The sequence below is a fragment of the Nilaparvata lugens genome, chromosome 5, assembly GCF_014356525.2.
Source record: "Nilaparvata lugens isolate BPH chromosome 5, ASM1435652v1, whole genome shotgun sequence".
Taxonomy (NCBI): Eukaryota; Metazoa; Arthropoda; class Insecta; order Hemiptera; family Delphacidae; genus Nilaparvata; species Nilaparvata lugens.
The window spans coordinates 13110750-13121895 of record NC_052508.1 but is presented as its reverse complement, the minus strand read 5'-3'; the positions used below and the strand labels follow the sequence as shown (position 1 = coordinate 13121895).

At 35.7% G+C, this 11146-nt stretch overlaps 1 protein-coding gene across 2 annotated transcripts in view; it reads left to right on the top strand.

Moving 5' to 3' along the window:
* Positions 1-11146, top strand: part of LOC111051711 (transmembrane protein 184B) — a 71430-nt gene continuing 60284 nt past the window's right edge. For both annotated transcript variants that reach the window (XM_039427702.1, XM_039427703.1), the window contains exons 1-2: positions 1-232; positions 3372-3627. In XM_039427702.1, coding sequence (XP_039283636.1) covers positions 3394-3627 — 234 coding nt within the window. In that variant the 5' untranslated portion in view covers positions 1-232; positions 3372-3393. The remainder of the gene's footprint in view (positions 233-3371; positions 3628-11146) is intronic.

Sequence of the window (11146 nt, the reverse complement as noted above, 5' to 3'; positions counted from 1 at the left end):
CTGTCAGAATTGGGAATAGTTCCGTTATGTCGGTCCTCGGGTAAGGTTGTGCGAATTGTTTTCGTAACAAAGTGAATTATTTGTGTGAAATGGAATATTGTGCGCTAGGATTAAAATAATTTATATTTCTAAAATCAGTGTTAGTTTAAACAACAGTGCAGTTTATGAGTGAGAGTGATTTCAGTAGATTCCTATTGAGGCTATGAGGAGATAGCGTATACTCTTGACAAAGGTATTGATATAATCATTATTTGTTTACCTACTATTCAACATAGTTAAATTTTTAAATATTTTTGTTTCCAAGGCGTTTAAATTGTAAAAATGCAATATTCCTTTAGTGGCAGAAGCGAAGATTCAGAAAGGTTTGATCGATTGATCACTGAAAGGGGTCGGGGTCAAGGGAATTCTTATAGATTGGGTCAATGATATCTGACAGAGATCATTTCTCTTAATTCAAAAATAATGTTTGTCATATTGTCAATTGCAGATTAATGATTTGAATGACTAGAACAACTATTATTGACAATATCTTTGAGTTTAGACTTCAATATGGAACTTGAAAACATATGTTAGTTGAAGACGCTTCTTTTGCACGCAAATTATTATGTTAGGAACATCTTCAGTTGCAAAATATGACTGTTTGGAGTTTGTAAACTTATATTTTTGCTGTAAACATAAGAATTTGATTATTAAATTAAATATTATTGTGTTTAGTAATATTACATCCCAGACAATGGTTATTTTTTATAATAAATAATACTTTTTGTTATATAACAACAGAAGACCAGAAGTGGACTGAAAAAGAATACCAAGTTATAAGATAAATTGAACAAAACAAAGAAGGTCTCCTCCCACTGATAAAGCGGTAGAATCTTTCAATGTAAAACTTTACTCTAAAATAATAGGCTAATGACATTTGCAAAAAAATAAATTCATCTAAAGAAAGACTATCCTTATTTTGTATAACAGTAGGCTATATTTATGAGCCTTCCTTATACAAAGAGTTTTTCACATTGAAATATTGTAGTTTATTCATCACTTAGACCTATCAGTGACAGATCCTATGTTTCTTTAATTATTTGACTGTCTCCCTAGTCCATTTCCGGTCTTCTGTGGTTGCCACTCTCCAATAAGATGAATTTCGGCAGGATAGCTATGATATATGCTTGTCTATGGACACCAGGATTTGTTGGCCGGCTCTTTTCTTACTTGGGTCACATGCCCGGTAATCGTTACTGGTGGCTCACTGGTGTCCGAGCTTGCTTTACACAAGGACATTATTGGTATCTCTCTGGAAACTCAGTCTGGTGTTCTGATATAATAAGCTAGGTACTTAGGAAGAAATACAGAGAGAAATCAGTGGTATCCGTGTGTTAATCAAGCTGGGACACTATGTGGGTAAAGTTAGCTGGTACACCAATGCTGGTGACCGTGTGTAAATGAAGCTGGGACACTAATCCTGGTGTCCGTGTGTAAATGAAGCTGGGACACTAATCCTGGTCTCCGTGTGTAAATGAATCTAGGACACTAATCCTGATGTCCGTGTGTAAATCAAGCTTGGAAACTAATGCTGGTGTCGTGTTTAAAGCACCAGTCCTGGTGTCACAGTGGTGTAGGTGCTGGTGACGCGAATGAGACTCCAACCGGCCGCTCGAATCTGGTGCCCAGCTGGTGTCCCTAGTGTAAAGAATGCAATATGAACTATTGCCCCGCGATTAGCTTGAGCACTTGGCGGCAAGATCCAGCCCGGTTTCCTAATTTAACATGGGCCTGAATGAAGACTTCTCATGCTTTATAAATAGATTCAGTATTTTATAATTTTCATTATTTCATCATCATTATTGGCACTACAGCCCATGTAGGGACTTAGCCTTCACAACCACATCCTTCCATCTCTCTCAACATTCTGCTATTCTTCTCCATCTTCTTACACCCAGTCTTCGCAAATCCTCTTCCACATCGTCAACCCACCGCTTGACTTTCTTGGTTTTCCTTGAAGTCTTCTTTCTCCGGGTTTGCCTTCCAGCACCATTTTTGGCACCATCCGTTCCGGCATTCTGTGCACATGATCAGCCCATCTCAGCCTCATAATTCTAAATTCTAATTTAGTTGTTTTAAGGGTTTGTGTTTTGTTTCAATGTGGAAGTTAGTGAAGAACTGAAAAGATTAGTCGCACATAACCTTTATTTGGACAATTTATTTTATGAAATTGGGATGAAAAGAAGTTTTGGACTGTAGTCTGTTTCTTTGTCATGGGGCTGATTGTAAAGGATGAATAAATAATTTTCACAGCAGATGAAATGATGGTCTCCTCGAACAATCTTCCTAGTTCCTCGTTTGTTCTTATCCTCCTTACCTATTTCATTTTCCTTGTTTGCTCCGAAAATTATTTTTAAAATTGTTCTTTTGCATTGCTCTGTAACAGACCTTCTCTTCTAGTTAATGTCCAAGCTTCGGCCCCATATGTTACTATTGGTCTTGAAACTGTTGTGCAAATTTTCATTTTGCCTTTTTTTGACACATTCTTGGACTTATTTTCAATTATACACATTCATTATTTTTCAATTCATGGAATAAAAATGTAATTCAATTTAGCTGCTTAATTCTCCCCAATCTTCAATTTCTTATTTTCTATAAGTTTTTTGTTTAAAAACTACTTTTCTATTATGGAGTAATACCACAACATCTCCCTTACAATCAAGTTCTTATTCTCTGCAATTCCTGTTCTTATCGTATTTTCTACTGTGATCAAGTTACATCACTAAGGCCCGCCGCAAAGTAGACCCACGCTAATCCATGATAAGCAACCAACGCCGTGGGATGTTTTGTAAACCATTGCTATAGAATCATTCATAATCAATCAGCTGACAAGTGAATTATCCATTGCATGTATTTCACAGATGTCTAGAAAAGCTTAAGGTGCGTACAGATATACGTATATATATGCGTACAGATATCAGCTTTAATCAGCTGATTAAAAGTACAGATATCAGCTTTAATCAGCTGATTAAAAGTACAGATATCAGCTTTAATCAGCTGATTAAAAGTGAATTGCTCATGTTCGCGGCGCGTACATCTGTCAATATAAAATTATATATAATTAATTATTAAATCATCAAAATTAATTAAAATCATCAAAATTAAATAATGTCGAATTATTAAAACATTTTTAATAATCAATAGTTTACAAAACGTTCTACGGCCTGGGTGGATTAGCGTGGGTCTACTTTGCGGCGGGCCTTATCATGTTCATTTTTGTGAAAATACTTTTTTCTTATTTTTTTGCAGTAATCAACCAAAAATATACTTGTGATTAAGTGATTACATCACTTATCTTGATTTTTTAAAGTTTGTTTCCTTATTTTTTATAGTGACCAACAATCTACAGCGAGGATGACGTTGAACGTGACAAGCAAAGACTCCAGTTCAAGTGCCGCCTCCACGTCACTGATGACTGGGGGCGGAGGCAGCAGCACTGTGCCCACCCCGGGGGCGGTTGCGTCGAGCAGCGAACCCCTCTGGTCTACGGTGGGGCCTGTGGCGGACCCCATTTTTCTGCAGACCAAGATGGCGCAGTGTATTGCCGGTGCTTTCGTGTGGGTGGCGCTGTTCCTCACTTGTCAACAGGTGAGCTAAACATCGAAAAATAGTAGTTTATACAACAGTTTTATAATAAGGGTCTTTAACGCACGAGTTAGATGTAGAATTAAGACACAAATGAGTGAGAATAGCGAGCCAACGCGTGTCTTAGGCTCAACTCACACTTCGCCCTCCTGGGTATTAAATAAAGGCAGCTAATCTACCAATCAATCAACCAATGTAGGCTAATACTTTGCTTGAGTGGTCGTAGATGAAGATGATTCTAGTCTCCGCGACGTCACCATTTGAAAACATATGCTCTCGACTAGAGTCGAGTCTCTTCTCGACCTGAGTCGCGTAAGTGTGAGTTGAGCCTGAAACATCTCATGAGTGCTTTAAATACCAAATAAAACTGTTGTACATACACTACTCTATCTACTTTATCTACGACCAATCAAGCAAAGTATTAGCCTACATTGTTTGATTGATTGGTAGATTAGTTGCCTTTATTTAAAACCTAGAAGGGCGAAGTTAGGGCGCAGCCGGCCCTCTCTTCAATTAACCCTCAACATTGCTGACCTGTTGTAAAGTTAAAAATCATCAAATAATATAGGATTACTCACTATATTATGGTAAAAAATTGAAATAACATCAGGTAAAAAGCTACCCAGAAACAGAACAGCTACTCAGAAAGACATTGGAAGGACGAATTGAAAACTTGACAAACTGAAAACATGACGTGCTGGAAAGTTTATAAATTGAGAACTCTTGAAACTGGAAACTTGAAGAACCGAAAACTCCAAAATATAAAATCGGTACTGTGATATATGATACTAATCCGTTTTTGAACTATTGTCAACGATACTACAGTCTAATTTTTGAATATTAGTTATTAAAACTAGTACTCACTGTGGAGTGCTTCCGGATTATTTAAACCCATTTTGAGCACTGAGTACAGTGAGTACTAGTTTTAATAACTAATATTAAAAAAATAGACTATAGTATCGTTGACAATAGTTCAAAAACGGATTATTATTACTTGCAGTTCGTCATAGATAGTGAAATAGATGAATATATGATGCCTTATTACACTCACTAAAAACCTAAACCGACCTTAATCAAAAAAATATAATTAACATAATTTTTCCTTACTTGTCTGTCAAGTCTACTATGTCATAAATTAAGGCTCTCACATAATTATATTCCAGTTGAATAGGCTCGTTTAAGACATTTTGGATCATTTCCAAGTCTACGATAGTTTTCGCTTAATAGCTAGCTGTATCAGACGTTATGAGAGGTCATTAGTATTCACGTCTACTAAAGATGATGATATTCATACTGAAATATGTATAAAACAGATCTTGCTTATAGATGTTCGTCATTGTTTGATCACTGAATCAAATGTTTCAATTCACATTGATTCATTGAGGAAATTAAAATTAAAATTTATTCATCAATCTATTTAATGAGGGAATGTAATGGATTTATTTATGAGAGCATCTGAAAGTCAATAATTATTCAGTTATTAAAGGAAATCCAATATAGGATATATTCACAGCAAATGTAAAGTTCAATATAATAATCATTGTACAAATAATAATCTTGATATCTAATAAATATCAAATCAAATCAGATCAAAAAGTTCTTTATTTATCATTACATTCATACAATATAAAATATCGGGGCACCTAGCTTCCCTCGTTTTTTTTTATTTATTCATAAACAGAACACAATTCTCTAAAATGATCGTGTTTTTATTTCACAGCTGGCTATACGTCATCTTATGAATTTCGGGGATGCGATATTTTGATTTTTCATATACTCACTTTTTTACTATCCACAGATGTTTCACCCAAGGATGAATTATCCTTTTAATGTCGTTCAGCGAGTTTTCCCAAGGATGAGACCCAGAGCAATCGAATCTTTATATCATAAACCTACTATATTCCAAATTTTGTGAAAATCGTTAAAGCCGTTTTCGAGATCCGTTAAACATAAATAACCAGATATAAAAATAGCCAGATATATAAATAACCAGATATAAAAATAGCCAGATATAAAAATAGCCAGATATAAAAATAGCCAGATATAAAAATAACCAGATATATAAATACAGAAATTGCTCGCTTAATATAATAGGATAGTGTCACAATATAAAAAATAATTCACAATAATCAGTCTAGGAAGTCTTGTATACAATATGGGCTTATTGAAATTATTTTTTTTTAGATATAAATTAAATAATGATAATAAGATATACCGGTATCAGCTGTCCTCCATAGGCGGCAGTGGCAAGACAGAGAATCGGCAACACTGTTTTCCTAGCGTTCTTCACTGCCATTAGTATAACGTGGACTTCACTATATTCAAGACAATCTGAAGGAGCCATTAATTGTTTCAAGGAAGTCATATTGCTCAAGTTTATGAGCTGAAAGGAATCTTAAATACTAAAGCTGAAAGAGATCCGAACCCATAATTTAGCAGACACTAGGAATAATATTATTGAGGATATAGAGAATGGTATTTAAATTGGATTTGACACCATGGCTATTCACGATGTTTTTGGATTTTAGAGCAGACTTTTATAAGATTTGATGAATTATATCAAGCCCTAGGAATATACAGTACCTAGGAATATACCTAACCTATAGTGAGGTTCACTTCATAATGGCAGTGGAGAAAGATAGGAGAACTGCATTGCCGATCCTCTGTCATGTCTCTGCCTTCTATAGGAAATAGTTGATATTGGTATAAGTAACTGATGTAATATTGACTGTTCATTCTTGTTAAAAATAATAAATTATATCTCATTCGCCAGGAAAATATATTCTTCAATGATTGAATAACAATTTTTTATAATCGAGATAAATATTTTTAAATTTATTATATCTCTAAATTGTTTGGTCTATACGATCTAACAACATTGCGGAGCTAGAAAAGGATAGCGCTATCTGCTTTGTCAGATGATAGACAAGGATAGCAATATCAATGTTGATAAAATAATGCTATTATAACGTGGACCTCTATAGGGATAGTTGCAGCAAACTTTTTTTATATTTTTATATTATGTCTAATCTGTATGATTTTCCATTCTAATTCAACAAGTAAATTGTAATGATATGTCTTTTATAGTATCTACTTATCAGCCTATTGTAAACTGTCTACTTAATGGCCAATGAATTATTCTATTCTGTTCTAGTACTTAACTTCTACAGTATCTCCACAAATTTAATTCAATTTTTCATTCAAAATTTACATCATACATGAATAATTCAATTTCAAATGTATTATTGAAGGGTGTGTGCACACAGTGATCGGTAATCAATCAATAAAGAATCAATCGGTCAGGCGTTCCGAGTTCCAGCGGTCTTAGAAGGATATCTTTATACAGTTATATATATCCTTCTAAGACCGCTTTGACCGCTGACCGCTCTCTGTGTGATGCCCACACCTAAAATACCTATATTAATCAAAAACATGAATATAGGTATATAAAATAATAATCTAAATTTGGGAGAAAAATAGCACAAGGTTACCTTATTTTTTTCTCTCACTATCATTTTTCATGATGTACTTATCGTATGAATCATTCAATAATATCTTAAAAACATATAAATTTATTCTAACTTTTGTGTGTCTATTCCAAATCTATTGATACAGGTCTTCTCCAGGCCCAAAACCCATAGTTTGCTCATTTTGTGCAAACTTTTGTACCAAATCTATTGATGTACAGCGCAACGAAGCTACAAGTAATTTGTTTGTCGATTTACCTGCAAAAAACTGGAGAATATAAAATACCAGTTCGTGAATCACTGTGCCTTTTTGTTCCTGCTTAGTGTAGTGTAACTGTCTACCGCCCTTTCTCTGTCTGTCTCTCTCTCTCTCTCTCTCTCTCTCTCTCTCTCTCTCTCTCTCTCTCTCTCTCTCTCTCTCTCTCTCTCTCTCTCTCTCTCTCTCTCTCTCTACCACTAATGCTCCCTAGAAATATGTATGTATGAACAACTCCATCCAAATCTATATAGATATTTCATACCGTGCTGGGCTGTGATCTTTTTGCTAGTAATATCACAGATATAATAAATGTTTTAGCAAATTGTATATCCGTGGATAATAGCTGTAAAGGAAATGTATACTGTACTGTCTTGATGTATAAAGATATGTTATACCGTGCAGAGATGTGATCCTGATAGTGTCACATATATAATGAGTGTTCAATTATAATCTATATCTATGTTCAATACCCACTTTGATGTGTATAGATATGTTGTAACGTGCAGTGATTTGATCCTATGCTGATGGTATTATATATATATGATGATTGTTTAACCATAGTTTATATCTATGTTGAATACCCACACCAAAGTGGATGCAGAAAGGTTACATCCAAGGTAAACCGGTTGGTTCCATAACTCTGGAGTCTTTATCCTCAGTGCAGCAATCCCTTTCATTCAATGGCCTTTCCTGATCGAAACGGTCGTGCGTTCAAAATTGCACATCTCAAGAGCTCTTTGCTGAATACAATGTCATGGAGTGTATTGGAACATGCTAAACGCTAGCTGAACAATGTAGCTCTCACGGATCTAGATCAAGGGACTATCAATTTTAGGTGTTTTATGGGTCGCCATTCATTTTCTCTTAGAACTTATTTATCTATTTATTTATCTATTTATTTAATAATCACTATCGGGGCTCCGAGCTTCGCTCTTTATTTTTTTTATTTATTGATAAACAGAACACAATTCTCTAAAATGATCGTTTAATATTTCACAGTTGGCTATACATCATCTTATGAATTTCGGGGATGCAATATTTGATTTTTCACATACTCACTCGCTCACTCACTTTTTTACTATCCACAGCTGTTCCAGACGAGGATGAATTATCCTTTTAATGTCGTTCAGCGAGTTTTCCCAAGGATGAAACCTAGAGCAATCGAATCTTCATCATAAACCTACGCCTCCCAGCCGGAGCGCGAAGCGCGGAGGCTGCTATCCAATCCTATACAGTCATAAAAGGCGACTAGGCGGTCGAAGCCCGCCTCCCAGCCGGAGCGCGAAGCGCGGAGGCTGCTAACCCACCCTACTGGTGGTGCAGGGGGCGAAGCCCCCTGCCGAGCGCGAAGCGCGAGTCTTTATCATAAACCTACTATGTTCCAAATTTTGTGAAAATCGTTAGAGCCGTTTTCGAGATCCGTTAAACATAAATAACCAGATATATAAATACAGAAATTTCTCGCTTAATATAGTAGGATTACATCAATGTTTTGGAAAAAATCTCATTTGATAGGTAATTTGTCAGTACTAATACTAATAATACTATAATACTATAATACTAATTCTATACAATCTAAAAATAAAAAAAATTGTCAGGTAGTGACATCATTGTTGAACTCTGTATCGAAATCATGTGTAACATGACCATTTTCTCATTAAAAAAAAAATGAATTTGGTTTCAAATTATTATTATTATTATTATTAGCGTATGGCTTTCAATGGTGGGAAGACCCAAGGGTAGTTCAACCTCGCCGTGTATAGTATAAAGTTCCCTAATGGGAAACCGGACACTAAGGTTATAGTGAGCACAATACTTTAAATTTACACTTTTTTGGATTCAAATAAGGGACAAAGATGTTGAAGCGACAGAGTAATTTTTGAAGAGTTATTTTTCATTTCAAATTTTTCAAATTATTATTGTAAAATAAATATTCAGCTGTTTCCATAATTCTTACCAACTCTTTATAATTAAAATTTGCGGGTTTCAAAGATTACAATTGTTTCACTTGTATTATGTGTTAAGAGAGCTATTATGGGATATTATCTTTGTGCTCACATATGTATCTCAAATAAATAAATACAGCAGTTCATGAGCGAGATCTCCAACTTAGGGATCACTAGCTAATTTTGTTTGTACATTGCTGAAAAACGATCTGATGCTAGAATTTCTGAAAGAATTCAAGGAAGAAACCAAATCTGAGTTCGTTCACTCGCTCCTTACCGAAGAAAATATTTCTGATGCAGCTTCAGTAGACGTTGCAGGCTCTATTGTTGTCATGCGCAATGGAGCATGAAATTTGAACAGACCTCGTGAGTGATTCACACGACTGACTGGCTTACTAGTCAAAAGAAAGCTGGCCCGATTGCCCCCCTCACTCTCTTCCTCTCTCTTTATCTCTCTACCTCTCTTGTCCAGCCGAAATTCTTCTAGTCTTCTCGACGGAAGAGTTTTTATGCAAATGACCCAATAGCGAATATTTCCTTATACTTTTGGAGGTTAGACTTTGGAGGAATTGAATTGCTGCCTTTATTTCAATCCCAGGAGGGTGAATTTAAGGCGCAGACGACCCTCTCTTACACTTGACACTTGAGGAATAAGACTATAGTGAGATTCATGTTATAAAATTATTATCATTTTTCCATTTCCAATCATTTCATGATTATGTGTATCTGTCTATGTTGAATGAATAAATAAATAAATAAATAAATAAAGTGGAAATGATAGCTGTGAATCATTTCATCCCGGTATACAGTGGAACATTGATATAATACTGTAATAGTAGATTCCCCTTTATAGTTCATTTTTTCTGCTGTCCTTTGAAACGTACAAATAGCTTTCAACCTTTATATATAGTACACCCCAATTTATTACTGACCTGGTAATAATACATTATTGAGCAGTCCCTTGAGATGTACAAGGTGCGCCAGAGAAACTTACTTATTTGAAATGTCAATAAAAACAAAAGTACTTCAGATATTCTTTCAATTTTTTATATGAAATCACAATATCTCAATTTTTTCCATGCAGTCTTGAAAATGACATCAGACCAATGGCGACACCCATTGCGCATACTCTGATGAAGTCGATTTTTCAAATTTCGTTGCAGTATAACAATCGGTATGTTGGCAATGGCGTCGCGAATGTTGTTCTTGAGGTGTGCTATGGTCCGTGGTCGATCGACATAAACCAGAGATTTCAAATAACCCCATAAAAAAATCGCATTGACGAATCGCATGTGGAAATGAGCTTCGTCACTAAAAAAATGACCGCGTCTTCAGGCAGGTTGACAATCAGCATCACATGCATTTTGACGGGCAACAACATCGCGTTCAGCCAATAGGGATGAAGTTGAAGGTTTTCATGGAAAATTCGTCGAACAGTGGAGTCAGAAATTGCCATAGCAGCTGCGTGTTTGCGAGCCGAACGCCTGGGAGAACGCACAACTGACTGCATCACTCTTTCGATATTTCTGGAGTTCTGATGGTTCGTTGAAGTCCATTTCTGGGTTTAGCGACACTTCCAAACTGCTGAAATGAGAGTTAACCTACGACAGAATCGTATTATGGCCAGGAACGAGTCTGTGGGGAGAAATTTCAAATCGAGCGCGGAAGGTGATCGACCATTAGAAAAGAAGCTCTAAACTGCGAAGGCCCGCTGCTCTCTAGACCAGAGTTTGATGTCTAATTTACTTGAGGAAGGATAAACTAGAGAACTTCCCCCTCCAGATGCGCCCCCACCTGCCCCTCTATACGACCAATTCAACGTACGGGATTTTTTTTCAAATAAGTAAGTT